Source organism: Prionailurus bengalensis, chromosome C2 (assembly GCF_016509475.1).
Source record: "Prionailurus bengalensis isolate Pbe53 chromosome C2, Fcat_Pben_1.1_paternal_pri, whole genome shotgun sequence".
Classification (NCBI taxonomy): Eukaryota; Metazoa; Chordata; class Mammalia; order Carnivora; family Felidae; genus Prionailurus; species Prionailurus bengalensis.
In genome coordinates, this window is record NC_057350.1 from 129990702 (window position 1) to 130013418 (window position 22717).

The following is a 22717-nucleotide window of genomic DNA, read 5'->3' on the forward strand; positions in this document are numbered from 1 at the left end:
TGTAATCATGGGTTTAGTTCTCAGCTCTTTATTATGTTCTATTGATATGTGTCTGTTTTTGTGCCAGTACCATACTGTTTTGATTATTACAGCTTTGTGGTGTATCTTGAAATCTGGGATTGTGATACCTCCAGCTTTATTCTTCTTTCTCAAGATTGTTTTGGCTATTTGGGGCCTTTTGTGGTTCCAGACAAATTTTAGTATTATATGTTCTAGTTCTGTGAAAAATATTGTTGGTATTTTGATAGCGATTTCATTAATCTATAGATTGCTTTGGGTAGTATGGACATTTTAACAATATTTGTTCTTCCAATCCAGGAGCATAGAATATCTTTCCATTTGTGTCATCTTCAAGTTCTTTCAACAATGTTTTATAGTTTTCAGAGTATTGTGTTTTACCTCCTTAGTTAAATTTATTCCTAGGTATTTTATTATTTTGGGCACAATTATAAATACAATTATTTTCTTAATTTCTCTTTCTACTTTATTATTGTATATAAATGTAACAGATTTCTCTATGTTAATTTTGTATCCTGGTATAACATTATCTGACACTAGTATTAAAACAAAGATAAGTATTGCAAACTTTGGAGAAGACATTAAAAAATAAAAGAACAGGTAAAAGCCAGTAGAGAAGATAAAATGGAATACTAAAACACAATCCAACAGAAGGCAGAAAAGAGGAAGTAACAAACAAAGAACAAATGAGACAGATAGAAAACAAATATTAATAACTACATTATATATAAATGAACTAAACACATCCTTTAAAAGGATAAAGATTATTGCACTGAATGAAAAAAGAAAGACCCAACCCTATGCTCTTTATAAGAAACCCCCCTTAATATAAACAGATGGATTAAGGTAAAAGAATGGAAAACAATATGACCAAGCACACACTAGTCATAAGAAAGGTGAAGTGGGCATATTAATATCCAATAAAGTAGACTTAAGAAGTATTACCAGGGACATAGGAACATGTCATAATGATAAAGCAGCCAATTCATCAAGAAAGCCTAACATCCTAAATGTGTATGACCTAACAGAACAAAATATATAGAGCAAAATCTGACTGAACTGGAAAGAGAAATGAGCAGATCCATACTTACAGCTAGAGATTTCAATCCTCTTCTCTCGGTGATTAATGAAAAAGTAGATAGAAAATGAGTTAAAACAGAAGATTTGAACAATAACATTAACCAACCTAACCTAATTGCTGTTTATAGAACTACACTATATATTACAGATCTACACACGATAGAATTACACCCCAAAATACAGAATACATATTTTTTTCAAGTGTACATGGAAGGATGGCAAGTCCTGTACTGGTTACTCTTTCACAGGCAGAAGCACAAGTCCACACTCATAAAACTAACATTTAACAATGTATAACTTAGGCTCCCATTCAACTTTTACTGAGGCACTATCATAAGCTGCAATTATGGTAACACTAGGTATGACAAAATCTCTGATAAGAAACTAACTTAAAAGAAATGAGTATAAATCCCACTTTAAGGAAGTTGACTATAAAAGGGTAGTAAGATTAGATTTTTTTGCAGTAATTTTAATGTTTTCCAATTAATCTGAGTCAGGATTTGATTCCACTTAACATTGTGAATTTTAAATGTTCAAATATGTTTTTAAAATACACAAACTCGTTCCTTAGCCTTTGTTTTTATTATGTAAGTCCTTGATACAGCACACACTGATGCTTTTTTTTTTTTTTTTTTTTTTGGCACACTTGTAATCACCACTCAGACTCCCTTCAGACATATTTATTGCTTATATTCTATTTAAGTGACTTGACTCTTGGGTAAAATAAAGAATGGGGAGGGAAGATGAGCTAGTCTTATACAGTTCTTTACAAAGGTACAATTTAATAGATATTAGATTCAAAAGCATAACTCTAGTATAAAGACATAGTTTTCTCCCCTCAAAAGAAATCTGAGAATATTTAATGAAGTTTTCTGAGAAGACACAATAATTTTCATTCATTTTAATTTTTTTATCAGTTCCAGCACATAATTACAAAATAACTGAGGTTAACACAGGCCCAGGTGCAGACAAGTGAGAATGTGGCCCCACCATATCTCAGGCACTGAGCATCCCCATATGGTTGTCCACTTTGATCAGTGTTTAATGTACGTGGAATGTACAGGCATCCAGAAGCTCTGTGAAGCAAAACATAAGAGAAAGAACTTCAGGTACTGCCTATGCTTGCTAAACACAATTCTGTTCCTCTTTTCTAAAAGTAAATGCTAGGTAATAACAATTTTTTTAAAAATCTCTATCTCCTGATGTCAGTGCCATACTTAAATACCAACATTTTCCTTTCCTCCTGCTCTCATCATCTCCAACACATAATATAATTCAACAAAAATTCAGGCACACCCCCAGCAATTTGATTATCCCAGCTCTAATTTTATTTCTCCAACTTAATCCTTTTTGAGGCAGCTATGCCATTCTAAAATACACACACATACATAAAAACATATATATGCATGTATAAACTATGCCATTTTAATACATATTTATTTATATATTTAAATATAAATACACATATATATAAAATATACATATAAAGGGCATATTATAGTGCTAACTTCATTTTGTTTCTATTAATATTATTTATACATTTGACTTAAAATCTTTGAAAATTGATCTTCTATGAGTCATGCTGTGGGTCATCTCCCAACCTTGCTCCCTACACTGAAGTGCTCACACATGTGTACCTTTTCATTTTGTTAGCAAAAAAAATGGAAATGCACAAGTAAACAAGTCCAATTTCCAAATGATCTCAAGTTCTATTGTACTCTCTGTCTCCTCCAAATGATTTGGTCTTTTCTCAGGTAGTCTTATACTGTTGTCTAATTGAGTTGCTTCACTGGTAAGTCTGAATCCTCCTGCAGGGCCAGGAGCAAGCCCTCTCCATCTTTATGTTCCTATCAGTACAGGCCCAGGGCTTGGCTTACGATGGTCCTTAATACTCTACTCACCAGAGTGTAAACATGGTTTCATGTTAGCAATGGCCATAAGATACTCTGGTCCTAAGTATTTTCTGTAAGTTGTTTCATCCTGAAGGTTAGCCAAACATGCAGTGTCATCACTGAAAAGCAGATCCTTGTTTGAGGATTCAAACATCTGGAACATCCTGTATTCAAACCCATTTCTTCCAAAGAGCTCCTGAGTCAGACAGACAGACAGACAGGCAGAGAGTGAGCAGCAGCACCAGGGAGCACAAGGTTGTGTATTCTGCCTCAGAAGATCTAAGTCTGCTGGGCTGCTTAGCTCCAGCACCTGGAACCCTGGGGCACAGCAACAGTTTAGGAGGCACCATTAATGGCAAAGAGCATGGCCTCTGGGTTCAGATCCTGGGCCTAGCTTTTGTTTGTCATGTGACTGTAGGAAAATTCTTTACTAAGCTCAGTAAACCTTGTTTACTCATTTGTAAACAAAGATAATAACCCTAAATAGTAAGATGATGTATGTAAATTAACTGCTAAATAGGAAAAGCTTCAAGTTGGCCACTATATCACAGTTCCACCAATCACTGCTGGATATTTTCAACTTCCTGGGTCATACTTGCCTGTCTTTCTGCTGCCCGAAGACCTTGCTGTCTTGCCTCTGCTATTCCCTAGATCTGCCCCAGGCACCTGACCATTTCCATCTCTTCCTGCTCCTCCTCTCCTTTCTTTCGTTCAGCCCCCCTGTAGCCATGGGGGCAGTTTGCCCTTTGGGAGATGCACCCCTTCAAAAGTCCATGACCGAGAGCCGTTTGTTTTGCCAGTTCTCCCTGGGTCATAATCCTTTAACTGGGATGTGTGGGCAGCATATGCTAAGACATGGAATGTTCATCTGGGGCTCTTCCAGGAATGGGGTGTGTGAGTGCAAAAGGCAGATGAAACTTTGCGTTTTCCTTAAGATCATTTGATTTAGACATCCTGCTACTCCATAGCCCTTGTTGGCTGCCTGTAGAGGTCATGAGTTGTTTGAATGTTAGCTCTGGAACTTTCATGAAGCCTGAAACAGTGCTTGGCCTGCCCAGGTTCATTAATGCATTGGGACCCACCCTAGGTCAGGTAGAGCAGCCTCCATTCTGCTCTTCCCACAAATACCTCACCCTTGTGTTAAGGGCTCTGAGCCAACACACTTATTTCTGTGACAGAAGAAGAAAGAGACAGCTCTCATGGAGGAACTGAACAAGTCCAGGAGGTACCAGGAGTCTGCTCAGAGAAGCAAGTGAGTCTCAGGGAGATACTTCAGATATCCACATGTCCAAGGCTTTTTTCAGTCCACTTTGATACCCTAGACAGCCCCAGAGCCCAAAGTGAACATGGCCACCATCTAGCTTTCTGCTTTCATCAGAGGCAGGGTTGCAAGAATCTAGTTCCACATCCCAGGGATAAAGTCCCAGGGAGAAAGGGTATGAGACTGGGCTGGGTGTGCCTATCAGCTCTGCAACTGACCTGAGCACTCAGTTGGGAGGACTGTGTGGACAGGACCTCCTGTGTGGCCATACCTGTTGGTTGAAGAGAATTCTGCGAACAAAATCTGCCTTATCTTTCCTTGAGACCACGGCATGATTTGGGACTCTGGCCAGGTGGCAGCTCTGAGCTTCAGTCACAGGTTTCCTGGTACCATCGAGGCACAGCAGCTCAAAGTCTTCATGCTTCAGATCCTTAGCCCATGCTTCAGTGTTCTTTCCTAGGGGGAAGGAAGGTGGGTCAGCCACAGCAGACAGCTTTGGTCAAGGTGGCCTCACCGGGGGGATGTGACCAACCACCAGTGTCTGGGAGAATCATAGAGACATGGAAGAATGAAATAATAAGGCTTTAAAAATAAAACAGACGGGATAGAAGGAACATACTTAAAGATCATAAAAGCCATTTATGAAAAGCCCACAGCTAACATCATCCTCAACGGGGAAAAACTGAAAGCTTTTTCCCTGAGATCAGGAACACGACAGGGATGCCCACTCTCACCGCTGCTGTTTAACATAGTGCTGGAAGTTCTAGCATCAGCAATCAGACAACAAAAGGAAATCAAAGGCATCAAAATTGGCAAAGATGAAGTCAAGCTTTCGCTTTTTGCAGATGACATGATATTATACATGGAAAATCCGATAGACTCCACCAAAAGTCTGCTAGAACTGATACAGGAATTCAGCAAAGTTGCAGGATACAAAATCAATGTACAGAAATCAGTTGCATTCTTATACACTAACAATGAAGCAACAGAAAGACAAATAAAGAAACTGATCCCATTCACAATGGCACCAAGAAGCATAAAATACCTAGGAATAAATCTAACCAAAGATGTAAAAGATCTGTATGCTGAAAACTATAGAAAGCTTCTGAAGGAAATTGAAGAAGATTTAAAGAAATGGAAAGACATTCCCTGCTCATGGATTGGAAAAATAAATATTGTCAAAATGTCAATACTACCCAAAGCTATCTACACATTCAATGCAATCCCAATCAAAATTGCACCAGCATTCTTCTCGAAACTAGAACAAGCCATCCTAAAATTCATATGGAACCACAAAAGGCCCCGAATAGCCAAAGGAATTTTGAAGAAGAAGACCAAAGCAGGAGGCATCACAATCCCAGACTTTAGCCTCTACTACAAAGCTGTCATCATCAAGACAGCATGGTATTGGCACCAAAACAGACACATAGACCAATGGAATAGAATAGAAACCCCAGAACTAGACCCACAAACGTATGGCCAACTCATCTTTGACAAAGCAGGAAAGAACATCCAATGGAAAAAAGACAGCCTCTTTAACAAATGGTGCTGGGAGAACTGGACAGCAACATGCAGAAGGTTGAAACTAGACCACTTTCTCACACCATTCACAAAAATAAACTCAAAATGGATAAAGGACCTAAATGTGAGACAGGAAACCATCAAAACCTTAGAGGAGAAAGCAGGAAAAGACCTCTCTGACCTCAGCCGTAGCAATCTCTTACTCGACACATCCCCAAAGGCAAGGGAATTAAAAGCAAAAGTGAATTACTGGGACCTTATGAAGATAAAAAGCTTCTGCACAGCAAAGGAAACAACCAACAAAACTAAAAGGCAACCAACGGAATGGGAAAAGATATTCGCAAATGACGTATCGGACAAAGGGCTAGTATCCAAAATCTATAAAGAGCTCACCAAACTCCACACCCGAAAAACAAATAACCCAGTGAAGAAATGGGCAGAAAACATGAATAGACACTTCTCTAAAGAAGACATCCGGATGGCCAACAGGCACATGAAAAGATGTTCAGCGTCGCTCCTTATCAGGGAAATACAAATCAAAACCACACTCAGGTATCACCTCACGCCAGTCAGAGTGGCCAAAATGAACAAATCAGGAGACTATAGATGCTGGAGAGGATGTGGAGAAACGGGAACCCTCTTGCACTGTTGGTGGGAATGCAAATTGGTGCAGCCGCTCTGGAAAGCAGTGTGGAGGTTCCTCAGAAAATTAAAAATAGACCTACCCTATGACCCAGCAATAGCACTGCTAGGAATTTACCCAAGGGATACAGGAGCACTGATGCATAGGGCCACTTGTACCCCAATGTTCATAGCAGCACTCTCAACAATAGCCAAATTATGGAAAGAGCCTAAATGTCCATCCACTGATGAATGGATAAAGAAATTGTGGTTTATATACACAATGGAATATTACATGGCAATGAGAAAAAATGAAATATGGCCTTTTGTAGCAACGTGGATGGAACTGGAGAGTGTGATGCTAAGTGAAATAAGCCATACAGAGAAAGACAGATACCATATGGTTTCACTCTTATGTGGATCCTGAGAAACTTAACAGGAACCCATGGGGGAGGGGAAGGAAAAAAAAAAAAAAAAGAGGTTAGAATGGGAGAGAGCCAAAGCATAAGAGACTGTTAAAAACTGAGAACAAACTGAGGGTTGATGGGGAGTGGGAGGGAGGAGAGGGTGGGTGATGGGTATTGAGGAGGGCACCTTTTGGGATGAGCACTGGGTGTTGTATGGAAACCAATTTGTCAATAAATTTCAGAAAAAAAAAAATAAAAAAAAAATAAAAAAAATAAAAATAAAAATAAAACAGAAAAGAAAATTCATTTTCAGTCCTGTTAAAGGCAAAGATTTCTTAAACATCCCCCAAAAAAGCACTAGCCAAAAAGGAGAAGATTGGTTGAACTATATTAAAAATTAAATTTTAACTATATTAAAAATGTAAATGTTAATCAAAAGACATCATTAAGAAAGTGAAAAGTCTTTCAGAGAGGGACAAGATATTTTCAATCCATATAGCTGATAAAAACTTGTATCCAGAATATTTAAGGATTGCCTATATATTAAGGGAGCTAGACACGCTTTAATAAACTTTCCTGGTTACCTGACTGGGGAGTGACTTCCCATAAGAGACTCAGATTTTTTCCAAGGGAGGAAAGGACAGCACAGACACATACCGTCAGTGTTCTGAAAGACCGTGCGATCCTTCACAAAGGCCACGTCTCCCTTCTCAACCAGACACCTGCACAGCAAGGGTCCAGTTAGTGAGGAGGATCAATAGGAGTGAGAGGGAGAGACACCCAGAGGGAACCACCTAGGGGTTCACACCCCCTCCACCAGAGCCACCAGGCACACCTAACACTGACCACATCCACACACACAACTGTAACACCCAACTGTCCCTGGGAATTGGAGAGGAAATGTAATAGAAAAAGAAATCTGCCTGGGGTGCCTGGGTGGCTCAGTTGGTTAAGCATCCGACTTTGGCTCAGGTTATGATTTCATGGTTCGTGGGTTCGAGTCCCACGTTGGGCTCTGTGCTGATAGCTCAGAGCCTGGAGTCTGCTTCAAATTCTGTGTCTCCCTCTCTCTCTGCCCCTCCCATGCTCATGCTCTGTCTCCATCTCTCTCTCAAAAATAAACATTGAAAAAGAAATCTGCTCATTTTGTTTCTTTTTTTTTATTTTTTTTTCAACGTTTATTTATTTTTGGGACAGAGACAGACAGAGCATGAACGGGGGAGGGGCAGAGAGAGAGGGAGACACAGAATCGGAAACAGGCTCCAGCCTCTGAGCCATCAGCCCAGAGCCTGACGCGGGGCTCGAACTCACGGACCGCGAGATCGTGACCTGGCTGAAGTCGGACGCTTAACTGACTGCGCCACCCAGGCGCCCCTCATTTTGTTTCTATTGTAGATAATAACCCTTGTTTGGTTCCTATTTGAAATACTGATTGGTTTCTCCAGAGAAGATGCTTGTGTTCTCCTATTAACAGGGATATTCAAGAACGGCTCTTTGGTTGGATCAGAACTCACATCAGAGGGGCACCTGGGTGGCTCAGTTGGTTAAGCGTCCGACTTCAGCTCAGGTCATGGTCTCACGGTCCATGAGTTTGAACTCTGCGTCGGGTTCTGTGCTGACAGCTCAGAGCTTGGAGCCTGCTTTGGATTCTGTGTCTCCCCCTCTCTCTCTGCCCCTCCCCCACTCATGCTCTGTCTCTCAAAAATGAATAAATGTTAAAAAAAAATTTTAAAAACTCACATCAGAGATTAAAGTCAGCATGGAAGACATGATTTTGAAGGAGTCTTTTCACATTCAGATGTCTAGTCAGCTTTAATAAAAGTTAATGTGCACCACTTAGATATGTTTTCATGATTAATCCCCTAAAAAATGTTTCTCTGTGTTTAAGGTCCATTTTTTATGAGAAATGTTGAACATACTAAAAATCAGTTCTATGACATCCAGTCAGTTGGCAATTGATACTAATGATTCATTATCAGGAGCACCTCTCCAGTTTTCTCTAACTTCAGGTCCCTCTATACTTAGCTAGGATCAGTTACTCCCATTCAATTTTCCTAAGCCTTGCCCTATTTCTTTCCTCCACCCACTCTCCATATAGTCCCAGTTCTGAATAAGCACGATCATCTGCCTCAGGTGTGTCTGTACCTCAGCAGGGAGGCAGACCAGAGACCCTCCGGATCATCAACTTCTCTGGGGCATTCCTATGTTCCTTGTTCTACTCTAGATCTGTGATTCTCAAAGTGTGAGCTGGGATCAGCAGTATAGGTACCAGCTGTGAACCTTTTAGAAATGCGAATTCTTGGGCCCCACCCCAGACCTACTAGATTAGAAACGTCTGGGGGTGGGGCCCAGCAATCTGTGTTTTAACAATCTCCCCAGGAGATTCTGTGCTGTAGTGGTGAGAACCACTATTTCAGATAGCCACCTCCCCATTCTATAGAGCAGTGACTAAAATGTTTTCCAAATTTCCACATACTTCTATCTCTCCACATTCCCTCTCCCCAATACTCACTCTGACATGTCCTCCTGCTTCCCAGAGAAAACACAGATAACATCACATGGGCTTTCTTCCAGCCAAATCTGTCAGTCCAAGTCTCCAGTGCTCTTCTCCTGCCCATCAGGCACAGAGAAGAAACAAAGGTCTCCCTCCCAGCAGGTGTCCTCCCCAGGTGCCTTGCATCCCATTCCTGCCCATACTCTGAGGCACTTTCTCATAGTTTTCCTCTTTCTCTTATGCAATTGGAGTCTTTCCTTGTTCCCTGGGCTCTTTTTATCAGCATTTATACTTTTCTTTTTTAAAAAACAATAATCCCTGTTTTGATCCCACATTGCCCTCAGCAATGGGCCTCCCTCCCCGACTCATCCAAACACCTACAAGTAATCATTGCACTTACAATCAGCATCCCTTCTCACCACCCTCACTGACCCCTGCTGGTCAGTTTATGGGATTGACTCACTATTGAATCTGCTCCCACCAGATCCAGGGGCCAGTTCACTATACTCATTTTATCTGGTCTCTCAAGTTCATCCTTTCCCCAGTTTGAAATGTTATCTCTGTTATAGACCAGATATAATGTGTCCACATATAAGTGTTGGAAGTCTATTCTCTACCACTGATTTGTCATTCTTGCACATAAACAACTCTGTACTGATCATAATATTGCAGTATTATATAGTATTACAACATAATTTTTATATCTAGGAAAACAAAATTCCCTTTATATAATTTTATTTAAAAATTGACTTTCATTTGTCTACCAAGCTTTAATATTTTGAGAACTGACTCCTTCCCCCATCTCCCCCAATCCACCTGGTCACGGTGGAAGCAGCTAAAACTTTACAATGCAACATCACTGCATGAGTTGTGTGAACTCAAACTTTCACTGGAACTGGGCTGACAATCCCATTTCTTGAGAATTGGGAGAATATATTATAGTCTGTGTTTTACTGCTTCTGTAATAATGTTAATCACAGACATTTCCTTCCATGTAGACTGAAAAATAGAGAAAACCATCCTGCAGGGAAAGACAAAATGAGGCAGATGTGGAGGGGACGGGGGGAAGGGAGAGGGAGAGAGAGAATCAGGGTATGTTCCCTTATGCTAAAAATTAATTCACTGTTTATCTACAATTCTAATTTGGCTGGACATCCTAAATTTTATCTGGCAACTCTTGCCTTATAGTATCTTGGCTGTCTCCTGAGGCTCAAATCTTAGTCCTTACAAGGTGGAAGCTCCTTGGGTTTTTTCACTTGCAACCAAAGGAGTCTTTATTCATTACATTAAAGAAAAAAATTCAACAAGTAGATAAAATATATAGTATTCTATAGAGTGAAAAGTGCTTTAAAAAAAACCATAAAGCAAGAAAGGGGGATGTGAAATATTGGTAAGGGCATGTGTGTGTGTATGTGAAATTATAGTGGCCAGGAAAGACTCCCTGATAAATCCTAAAGAAAATGAGGCAACTAGCTATGATATGAGGAGGAAGAATACTCTAAGTGGGAATAAGAGCAAGGACAAAGACACTGAGGCAGGAATGTGCTTGATGTCTTCAGGGAATAGCTAGGATGCCAAGATGGCTGACGTAGATACAGCAAGGGGAAAGATGTAGGAGATGAGGTCACAAAGGGCCTTCCCAGGTCATAAAGAGGCCTTATAGGTCAAAGAAGGACCCTAAATTTTACTTTGAGTGATATGGGAAATTACTGGAGGGTTTTAAGCAGAGAAGTGTGATACTCTGATTTATATTCTAACAGAATCACTCTTGCTGATATGTTGGGAATAGACTGGACGTAGGAGGGAGAAGAGGATAGAGCAGATGCCTCCTAACCCTTTAAGAATGTATGATAACAATCTGGAGAGAGATGATGGTGGTTTGGATCAAGGTGATATCAGTGGAGATGGGTGATGAGGTCAATTCTGGTTACCCTTTGCAGGTAGAGTCAACATGATTTGATGAAGGACCAGATATGGAGTCTGAGAGAAAGAAAGTAGACATAGATAGCAGACACTAAGGTTCTGACTTTTTTCCAAAAGGAAAAATGGAGTTGCCTATAACTGATGTGGGTAAGACTGCTGGAGGTACAGGTTTGGGTGGGAGTATGTGAAATTTTAGAATCTCAGTTTGGGACATTTAAATTTGAGACAGTGATTAGAAATCCAAGTGGAGATGCCCACTAGGCAGTCTGGAGTTTCATCTGGAGTTCTGAAGAGAACAGGAATATAAGTTTGGGAATTGTCAGCATGTAGATGGATCGAGAGTAGATAAAACCACCAAGGGTGTGAGTATGAACAGAGAAGTCCAAAGACAGAGCCCTGGGGTGCACCAACATGTTGAGGATGGGGAAGTGAGGCGGAACCAACAAAGAGACAGGTGCAATAGCAGGAGAGGGAGGAGGGAATCCAAAGAGTGTGGTGTCCTGGAGCCAAGGAGGAAAATGCATCCATTGGGAGGAAGTGATGGGTGGTATCAATGATACTGGTCCGGTAGATGAAGCAATGCAAGGACTGAAAACTGGTCCTTCATTTGGGGATGAGAACAAGTTGTGTTTCAAGACACAGCTCTGACAATTCCAGTCCTCTGTAATATTATATTAGTGCCAAGGAGACCATCAACCCTAATACCAATGCACTTTCTGATGTAAAAACAAAAACAAAAACTACGTTAGCCTAGGTTTCATGTTCAGTATATAGTGTTGTAGTGGATCTGTGAAAATATGTCATTTATGTATGGCTTATGAAAGAGAAAATTTTGGAGATGGCAGGACAAAGTCATCTGGCAGTGTGACAAATAAAGGGGCCTTTCCTAGAGGCTCACACATTCTCCACACAACCCTGATTCATACAACATGCCTACTGCCTCAAAGTGTCCCGTGCTGCTCAGCACACTTAGAATTAAATCTACCTCCCTGATCAGGTTGATAGGGCACAGAGACATATCCAATGCCGCAGCTCCAGCTCTGCACACCCCTGATCCCCTCTCACCCATGCGCCACCCCCCTCCCCATCATGGCCTTTTCTGGCCTCAAACACGGCACAATTTATCCTGCCCCATGCCTGTATCCTTGCTGTTCCTTCTTCCTTAATACTCTTCCTCCAGATTTTCTGAGGTCTGACTCCCTGTCAATATTAAAAACTTTTTTTAATGTTTATTTATTTTTGAGGCAAGAGAGAGAATGTGAGCAGGGTAGGGGCAGAGAGAGAGGGAGACAGAATCTGAAACAGGCTCCAGGCCTTGAGCTGTCAGCACAGAGCCTGAGGCGGGGCTCAAACACATGTACCATGAGATCATGACTTGAGCTGAAGTTGGACGCCCAACCCACTGAGCCACCCTGGTGCCCCTCCCTGTCAATATTTAATCCTCAATTCATACAGTCCCTTCCACTTGCTGTTATCAAAACTGTCCACTACCCAAGTCACTACCACACTACCCCCTTCTGTTCCTTTGTAGCTCCTACCTCAGTCAGGAAGTGATTGGCCCTTCATTTATATTTATTGTCCTACTCTCCTCATGAGAGGAGACAGGGAGCAGGACCTACATGTGTCTTGTTGCTGCTATAACCCCTCTACCTAGACCAGTGCCTGCCACATACTAGGTGCTCAATAACTGTTTCTTGAATGGATGGGGAGCCTAGGAATATCTATTTTTAAAATGTACTCATCAGCCAGATGTAAGAAGCACACACCCAGTACCCCTCCTCTGATTTTAACCTGAGACTCTGAAAGATTCCATGACTTGTCCACAATCACACAGAAGAAAAGAACAAAAGTAGAAGCATGGCTGTGACCCTGTACCCCTCATTCTTGCCTCTCCTCAGGTGCCCTAAGTCTGGTGGGTCTGCAGAAAAGTGTTCCAGAAAGGAGCTGGACTTGAGTCCTTGGGGCCGGTGGGAATCTACAGTTTTGTTTTCTAATTCTGGCTCCTCTTAAATGCAGTGCCCAGATGCTGGGGCGATAGAAAAGATGAAAGGACAAGAAGTTCACTGGGTTGGTGCCAAAGAGAAAGGTGCACAGACACTACTCACCTGAATGCCCCACTGGAGCCGTAGTATCCCTCATGGTTGTTGGGAGCACAAGTATGGGCTGGGTCGTTGCCACCACTGCACAGAGCACAGAGACTGGAATCTGGATCAGACCCAGGGGCACAGCTTTGACTGAAGAATTCATCTGTGCAGGAAAACAGAGGAGGTCAGCTCTGCCTGCCTATGTTAGAAAGAGAGCCCCAGGGGCGCCTGGGTGGCGCAGTCGGTCAAGCGTCCGACTTCAGCCAGGTCACGATCTCGCGGTCTGGGAGTTCGAGCCCCGCGTCAGGCTCTGGGCTGATGGCTCAGAGCCTGGAGCCAGTTTCCGATTCTGTGTCTCCCTCTCTCTCTGCCCCTCCCCCGTTCATGCTCTGTCTCTCTCTGTCCCAAAAATAAATAAACGTTGAAAAAAAAAATTAAAAAAAAAAAAAAAAGAAAGAGAGCCCCAGATTTTATCCCTAGAATTGCCACATTCAGGTGTTTGGTACCATATTATTAGAAATAAGAACCTTAGGGGCGCCTGGGTGGCGCAGTCGGTTAAGCGTCCGACATCAGCCAGGTCACGATCTCACGGTCCGGGAGTTCGAGCCCCGCGTCAGGCTCTGGGCTGATGGCTCGGAGCCTGGAGCCTGTTTCCGATTCTGTGTCTCCCTCTCTCTCTGCCCCTCCCCCGTTCATGCTCTGTCTCTCTCTGTCCCAAAAATAAATAAAAAATGTTGAAAAAAAAATTAAAAAAAAAAAGAAATAAGAACCTTAGGGAACTAAAAAATAAAGGTTGCAACTAGAGTAAAGGGGAACTGGCTGAAGTTGGGACAAGGGTCTGTGGAATAGAAGTGGCACAGGGCAGAGGTGTGAAAGGACAGACACAGTTGTAATCCTAAGAGACACAACAAAACTGAAAGTCCCAGGTGGTTGAAATTGTCCCCCATTTTTCCTGCCCTCTGCTTCCCTTGCCTTTCCTTACAAGGTATTCCATTGTGACTCCAGATCCAGGAAGGGGCCTGAGAGACCCAGCTGCCAAGCACTGTGCTGGGCCCCAGGGCACTGTGGTAAGGACGTCACATAGGCCCTGCTCTCCGGGAACCCAAGCTTGTGAGCAACAGTCATAATTCAAGTAGCCACGCCAGTGAATTTATCCACCCCCCCCCCCACCAACTCCCACTTGCTCTGGGAAAGAAGAATATGGTTCTACACCTGCAGATAAAGGAATCTAGTGCAGACCTGGGAGTCAGGGAGAGGCCTTAAGTAGAGAGATGAAGAATGAATAGGAACAGGTTTTCCAGACAGGGAAGCATCTGCAAAGGCCTAGGGCAGGAGTTGGGTGGGGAGCAAATGACACAGAAAGGTTAATAGAGGTCGTTGTGCTGGACCACCCACTGCAAGAGTCAGTGGGGAGAAGGCAAGGTCCAGATCCCCTTTTATACCTTTGTGTAGATTTTGTTTTTTATCCTTAGAGAAATGAGGAGCTTCTGAAGGGCTGTAGCAATGGTAGACCAGGTATAGTGGGCAGGATATAGCAGGTCTGCACTTTGCAAAGATTGGTCTGGCAACAGGATGGATGGAATCCAGGCCAGATGTGGTGTGCAGGCAGCAGGTTACTGTTGTAGCCCAGGAGAGATGAAGGCAGCTTGGACTAGGGTAGCGCTAAGGTGAGGGAGATGGTGGTGAGGTGGGGGGGGTGGGCGCGGAGAACTGACATCACTGGTGATGGATGGGTGCATGCAGGATGACAGCTTGGTTTCCAGCTGGCGCAAGTGGATGGACTATAGGGTCCTCCACCAAGCTAGGCAGCTTTGGAACAGGACCAGGCTCAGCAGAGATGATGCATTCTGTTTTGAGCTTAATGTGCTTTTGAGATATTCAACTAGATAATGTCAAATAGGCAGTTCTGGAGGTCAAGGAGAGATCTGTGCTAGGGATAACAATGTAATAGTTATCAACATATAGACATAATACTAATAATAGTGATAGCAGCAAACATTTATCTACTACTGGTTATGTGCCTAGTTTTGTATGTATAGTATTATTTGTTTAGATAGTAATCAAGGCTGTAGGTATGGATATGAGTGCCTGAGGATTGAGTTTAGAGTAGGAGAAAAAAAATTTTTTAAGCAACTGAAATATTTATTAACCAGAATGGGAAAGTGCATTTTGTAGAGGTAGGAGAAAAACCAAACCAGTGTGTTTTCACAAAAGTCCGGAGATAGTGTTTTAAGGCGATTTGAAGAAAGAGAAGTCATGGAGAAATGGAGTGGAGCATGACCTTTCAGCTGAGCAACATGGAGGTCATAGGTAGCCTTGATCAGAGTTCTTCCTTATGCAATGACACAGGGAAGCCAGAAGGCAGGGAGCAGAGGAGTAAGTGGGAGGTGATTGGCTCAGACCTTGCTGTTAAGAAGTCTGGCAGTAAAGAGGTGGAGAAACAAGTCAAAAGTGGGAGGAGACTGCTGAGAGAGGCTGGACTTTTAAAAATGGAAAACATTGGGTGAGTTCAATGTTGAAAGAAATTGTTGGCTATACCAGAGGAAGATGTAGTAACCAAAAGAGTGAGGCTCTAGGGAAGGGTGTGGGGGAGGGGCCCCCACGCAAAACACAGGTGGAGGGAGGCTGAGTAGATACAGCCATCAGTAGGCCCACAGCTTCGGCAGTGGGATGGTGAGGGGAAATTTTTCTGATCATTTCAATTGTCTCTGCAGCTGAGATAAGTCATCTGCTGAGCAACTTGGTAGATGGGTGTGGGATGGAAATGTGTGGACAGTGAGGACATTAGGATAATTATTAGGAAGTGTGCGGGGGGGGGGGGTTGGCGTAGAGACACAGTGGGGGTGCTCATGAGTGCCAGGGGCCCACTGAGGCCAGCAGCTAGAGCATTTCCAGAGGAATGAACTGCTGGGCCCTGTGACTTCTCCAGCCATGTTTAGCTGCTAAGGTGCAGAGGGTGAAGAGAGCAGGGAATGGGCTTTGCATAGGAATGGGATTTGTGAGATGACGAGAGAAAGCAGGGGACCAAGGGCCTTTTAGGTATTGACAAGAGTGTTGCTAAAATGACGAATATGAGAATCTAAGGGAGATAAGGGTGAAAGTGAAAGATAAAGTGTCCAAGGACTTACTGGTATAGGGTTTTCAATTTTTAAAAAGCAGCCAATCTAGTTTATATGGGAAAACAATACAACACACACACACACACACACACACACACACACACACACACACACACTACTCTTGCTCTGTAACCCCAGGCTTGTTCCCCGAGCTAGTGGTAATACATAAAGAAAGGGGTATTTCCCTGATATCTGCCCTTTGGGCCAAGCCTCTCCCCTCAGAAGTGAGGAGGTGAGGAGAAAGGGGAGCATCCATTCAAGCAGAGGTGAAGCTCACCTGTAATGTCTGCCCAGCCCTTGACCCCACTACCCACTTATATCATCCCTTGGCATTCCTTGCCATTGAACTGAATTTCTCTCCTACACAGGCACAGGCCCAAGGAAGGGGCTGCCACACCACCTCCCAGAACATACTTACCAAATTTACAGGACCCAGTTTTGTTGTATATTAAACCCATGGGAATGTTCCAGCCTGCAGAAGTACCAACTGAGGGGTGACAGGACTTCCTGCCTTGCAGGGAGTTCCAGGTGAGGTCAGCACTTGGTTTCTTAACCACTGCCACGACGTAATAACCTTGCAACACAGATACCAAGATGCAATTTCAGTAGCTCCAGGACCCTCTGAAAATGTATTCTAGAGCTGCTACAGTTACCCCCTCCTGCCACTCTCTCAGGGGAGGGGGAATAGCTTGAACCCCTCACCTTACTTTAGCAGAAGACCCTTCCAATAACTATCATTATTAAGTATGGGGCCAAACAGTCTGACAACTGCGCTCCAGACATGTCTACATGCATGCATCCAGAAATTTTTACACATGTATTTCATACTTTCAGTTTTATCCTGCTATACATTCTTTACTATAAGATGCTTTATCCTCCATCAATGATATATTGTAGGCACCTTTTCGATTCAGCAGAAATAGATACAACTATCTCATTCTGTTTATTGGTTAAATCTAAGTTATGTTCCACTATATGGAAATACCATATTTTGTGATCCTCCTACTGGTGGGCATTTATGTTGTGCCCCACTTTGCCAGATTACATATCATCTGCATAAATTTTTATACATATAAGTGTGCACCTGTTGAAATATTTCTGTTCAACGTTAAGTCATAAAGAAAGAGCTTTAATGACTTCTTTTTTAAAGTTAAATCTCAGGGCTCCTGGGTGGCTCAGTCCATTAAGTGGCTGACTTCAGTACAGGCCATGATCTCATGGTTTGTGAGTTTGAGCCCTGCATCAGGCTCTGCACTGCAGAGCCTTCTTGGGATTCTCTCTCTCCCTATCTCTCTCTGCCCCTACTCCGCTTGTGTTCTCGCTGTCAAAATAAATAAACTTTAAAAAGAAATAAAGTTAAGTTTCTGATTTTCTAGATATGACAATATTGTTTTCTCTAATTGTGACAATTTAATCTTCTTCCAAATATTAAAAATTCTTTTCTAATTATATATATATACACATATGTGTATATATACATACATATACATATATACATATATATACATATATGTGTATATATACATATGTGTATATATATATATGTAATTAGGAATATATATATATATATAAAATTAGGAATATACATATATTCCTAATTATACTGCATTCACTTTCAAAGTAATGCCCAGTGTCTTTGGTGGGAGTAGGCCTTCTTGTCTTGTTCCTGAAAATAATGGGAACACCACTGATATTTCATATATTCCTATCCCAATACTATGTAACTGAATGTGCTTATTGAGTGAGGCCTAAACAGCAAACCTAAATTTATAAGAAGATTAGAATCATAAATCTTCAGAATTAGAAGCTGGTATGGTTCTCCACTGCCACTCCGAACCCCTCTCCCCACTACACTCCCTCTCTTGCTGTTGTGATTCAGGTCTCTAAATATTCAAGCCTAGAAAAATTGGAAGTCAACATGGCAGGTGAAAGATCTGCCTTGCCAGTTACTTCCTAAATGACCTCAGACAAGTCACTTCTATCTAGATCCCCAGTTTCTCCTCAGTAGAATGGTGACAATGATACTCATCCCAGGGGCTGATTTAGGGGGATCAGATGTGCTAATATGGGCACATTGTACATTAGACTAGGACGGGGAAGTTACACTGCTGGGTTTCCAGCTATGCTGCTTGTGGCACAAGCAGTACCAGAGCCCTTCTTTCACTGCAACAGATTCTTCCAAGGCCACAGCAAACCCTTGCTTACCAGAATGTGCTCTATTACACCATTCCAGCAGCCAAATACTGTTACAGTGCCTTTCCTGAGGTGTAGCTGTTTCTGCACAAATAGCATCAATTACTGTCATCTGGTGTGTGTGTGTGTGTGTGTGTGGCTTTGGGGTTGATATCTCCATCTCTACTCACATCTAACCTTCTCCATCCCAGTCAGCCACCCTGAACTGTCTTCTAAGCATCTTTGTCCACCTGCATTTGCCTATCACTGAAGTTCCTGGCAATGTCAACCATTCTTCAAGCAGAGTTCCTTCTGACTTCACATATTCTCCAATCGATAGACTGCATGGCTGAGAAAAATGCCAGCCCTTAGGGTTGAGGGTGAAGACACAACTCACTGAAGACTGTTAGCCATGAAAGCAGAGGGGGAGAGGGGCAGCATACCCTAGGGCTTGGGTTCTGTTGCACATGCAGGGGAGCTGCTGCAGGGGAGCTGCTTTGCACCCCAGGCAGCTTGGTGGAGTGTGGGCACAGCGGGGCCTCTATGACCCCATTCTTAGCAGGGAACAGAGATGTTGCTGGTGCTGGGGTGCTCCAAGCCCAGGCGAGCATCTGTTTTCACCTCAGGATCCTCTGTCACTGTTGTTTTCAAAACCTAATGTGTATCAGAATCAGCTGGAGGTCTTGTTAAAACACACAACAGTAGCCCCATCCTTGGAGTTTTTGACTCAGTGGATTTGGGGTGGAGCCCAAGAATTTGCATTCCTCATAAGTTCTCAGGTGATGCTGATGCAGCTGGTCCAGGTGCTACACTAGATTAAGAAACACTGCTCCATTTTCCAAGAGTAGGTACTTCAAGGACAGATTCAGACCCTCTCTGCCCTTGTGGAGACACAGATGGGAGAACTTGTCAACTGGTCTACTCTAAAGATGAGGTCAGCTCCTCTGCTATTAAAATCAGCTGGCCAAAAGCTAAAGGGTTGAGCTCATCTTCCTCCTCCTCTTCATTAGAGCAGGTATGACTCTCCTCCTCTCGTGAGGCCTCCACTTGGCCTGGAAGTGCCTGGAACAGGCTCCTGCCTCCTGGCACAAAGATGGGCAGGCAGCATGTGACAAGGAGCGGGGTGGTGTGTCGGGAAGGGCAAGGGGATTCCAGTCACACTACCTCTTCTCGAGCCCAGGTGCAGGCACTCCGTGGCTGTGCAGCCCTGAGCCTCACCTTCCCCATCTACACAACACGGGATAATGATGTCCACATCCTAGAGGACCGCTGAGAAGGCTAAACGAGAATAGTGCAGGCAGGAGTCCTTTGTTGACTGTAACATACCCTACAAACGGGAATTATTGCTACAGCTTCGTGACGGATTTGCTCCTTAACAATAAGCTGTGGTACTGGCGGCTTCTCATCATCATCCTTCTGATTTTCTTACAACTCTAATAACTTTGGTTTATTTTTAAGACTTTCCCCACCCTCTCCCCCAACAATGGCCTTTATCTTTGACCCCAGTGTTACTGGTTCTGACTCACCTTCCATGGGTGTATTCACACACCTAGACTCATCCTTAGGCACTAAAAAGAAGAAAAAAAAAAAACCAAGATAATGGCATGAAACTCTGCTATTACTCAGTCCAAAGTCATGAGCTTCTCAATCTCAAGAGTGAAGGATAAAATTAAGCAGTGTGTCATTGGTTATCAACAAGCAAGTTTCTGTAGGCCTATTTTACCCCTCTCTGCCTGACCTTTGCTATTTGAACATTAGGTTCCACCTCAGAATCTCCCCAACACTCAGGGGGTTACAGAGAAAGAAAATGAGATGCCCTTTCAAGAGGGGCAGAGGCCACTGAAGATCCTGACAAAGATCTTTCTGCATTTGCTATGTGATTGAAATCATCCTGACATCCTTCTTCTCTGCAGAACCCTGGACTGTGGTGGGCAATCATCATATTCTCGTTATGTTGGAGGGGAAAAATCGAATCCATGGAGTCAGAAAACCGTAGATACGGTCTTCATTCTACCTTGGACACATCATTTAACTTCTCTAAGCCTTAGTTTTTATATCAGCAAAATGGAGCTACCATTATTTACTTAGCAGAGTTGTTCTGTATTGAAGAATAATGTATGGTTTCCTGCTCACCGCCTAACTGATGAGGTACTTCATAAATTATATTGGTGAAATCCTCTTTTTCCCAGCTTTATTTTTTTTTATGTGAAAGGATCCCCACTAAAGAACATGACCCTGTAGCATCACCCCTCAATCTTCCAGTGCAGCTGGGGTGAGTTGGTTTTGGACTAGTAAATTTGGCACAAGTATTGAAGTTCATGTGGCTCAGCCCCTCCTTTCTTTATTGAAGAGAGTGGGGAGAGGTTGGTTTAGATCTTTTCAATGAAGATTTATGACAATATGTGTTCTCCTCTGCCCTCAGCCATGGGGTAAGCCAACAGACCCGTTCTCCTGAACTAGTGGGTAACTCTAACTCAAGGGCAATTTGGCAAGCCCTGCAGCCAGCTCTGTACCATACCCTCCAATATCACCTTTTAAGTAATAAAGATCTCCTTTGATCTCATTCTCCTTATTCCTGTATCCATATCTTCATTGGTTCTGACTCTGGGGAAAGAGGATATTATCTGCTAGCCTCTTACATTCCAACAGTAGTTATTATCTCAACAATGAACTAAATCGTTTCTTCATCTTTCATGTCAATGGCCTCGAGGAAATAAAACAGCGAGAGGCACCGCCTCCACTTACTGTAGTTCTCTGCCAGGACAGGCACTAGACCACATTGGCCCGCTATGTAGATGAAGCCTCCATCCAAAGTCATGGCATCAGCCTCTCCTTTCTGAAGAAATAAATCAGTAGCACAAAAGTGAGGCTGTTTCCTGTCTCACTGACCCTCAGAGGTTTTCTGTCTCATTAGCTTTATGTCACATGTACTTTTGATTAATCAAAACTTCTGCCATATAACCACAGGGTTTAGAAAGCTGGACATGTTGACCCAGGAGCAAGCACCCAACACAGATCATGCTCCCTGGCATCTCTGACCTCTCATTAGTCCCATGTTGAGTACTGGACATGTCCTTACCACATTTTATTTGTGACTGTTACTACTCAGCCATCTACATGGCCAGATTCAGAGACCGTATTTACTAATGTTTCTATGAAACATGTTTTCTTCTCTATGGTGGAGTTCAACTCTGTTCCCATAATCGCATTAGCACTAACTCAGAGCACTAACACAACAGAGACATTCAATAAACAATTAATTTCTCCAGTTAAATAATTCATTAATAGGTTATTATTTAAATCAATGAAATTTTCCAACAGCAGAGCAAAAAATGTATAGATAAGGTCACTGATAAAAACACACAGATACATATTCATGCTTCGCTTTTGATCTATTAACTGCCTTACTAGAAATTTATCTTAAAACAGTAGCAACTATAGAAACAAAAACTTACCAAGCCTTTACTATACGCCAGGTCCTTTTGAAACACCTTCCAGTGATTATCTCATGTATTGCTCAGAAAATCCAACAAGGTAGGTACTATAATCCTCCCCCTTTTATATATTAGTGAACTAGATCAGAGACAGCTTAAATAATTCCTCTAATAGACAGTCACTAAGACTAAAACATAGTTTCATTCCTTAGCTCATGACCACTAACCCACACAGTCTCCAGGATCTATTTTAAAGGACACATACCTCAAAACTATTCTATTTTTTTTTTCATCCATAAAATGGGCTCCTGAGCTTATTGTGAGGATTAAATGAGTTAATACAAGATAAGAGCTCATAAACATACTTGGCTCATAGTAAGTAGCTTCACAAATATTAGCTATCATTACTATTAAAGATACACCCGGAAATACTGAGGTCATAGAACAAAAATATTCAATCCATATTATCTACAATAGCAAAGGATTTGAGAATAAATCAGATATAGGCATTTATAAATTAGTTAAATAAATTGAGGCTGAAATACTTGGTGGAATATTATGCAGCCATTAAAAACATATTTTAAACAAATATTTCATTACCTAAGAAAGTACACCTTCTGTGCTGACTTTAAATAATAATAACAATAGATAACATTTATTGGCTGCTTACTATATGCTAGGCAATGTCCCG

At 42.3% G+C, this 22717-nt stretch overlaps 1 protein-coding gene across 1 annotated transcript in view; it reads right to left on the reverse strand.

Moving 5' to 3' along the window:
- Positions 1–1984: 1984 nt before the first annotated feature.
- LOC122491973 (inhibitor of carbonic anhydrase-like) overlaps positions 1985–22717 on the reverse strand; it is a 67974-nt gene continuing 47241 nt past the window's right edge. The window contains exons 10-17 of the mRNA XM_043595370.1: positions 21338–21428; positions 20119–20160; positions 16839–16994; positions 13323–13464; positions 7458–7522; positions 4523–4707; positions 3000–3186; positions 1985–2174 (exon numbers count right to left, since the gene is read on the reverse strand). Coding sequence (XP_043451305.1) covers positions 2140–2174; positions 3000–3186; positions 4523–4707; positions 7458–7522; positions 13323–13464; positions 16839–16994; positions 20119–20160; positions 21338–21428 — 903 coding nt within the window. The 3' untranslated portion in view covers positions 1985–2139. The remainder of the gene's footprint in view (positions 2175–2999; positions 3187–4522; positions 4708–7457; positions 7523–13322; positions 13465–16838; positions 16995–20118; positions 20161–21337; positions 21429–22717) is intronic.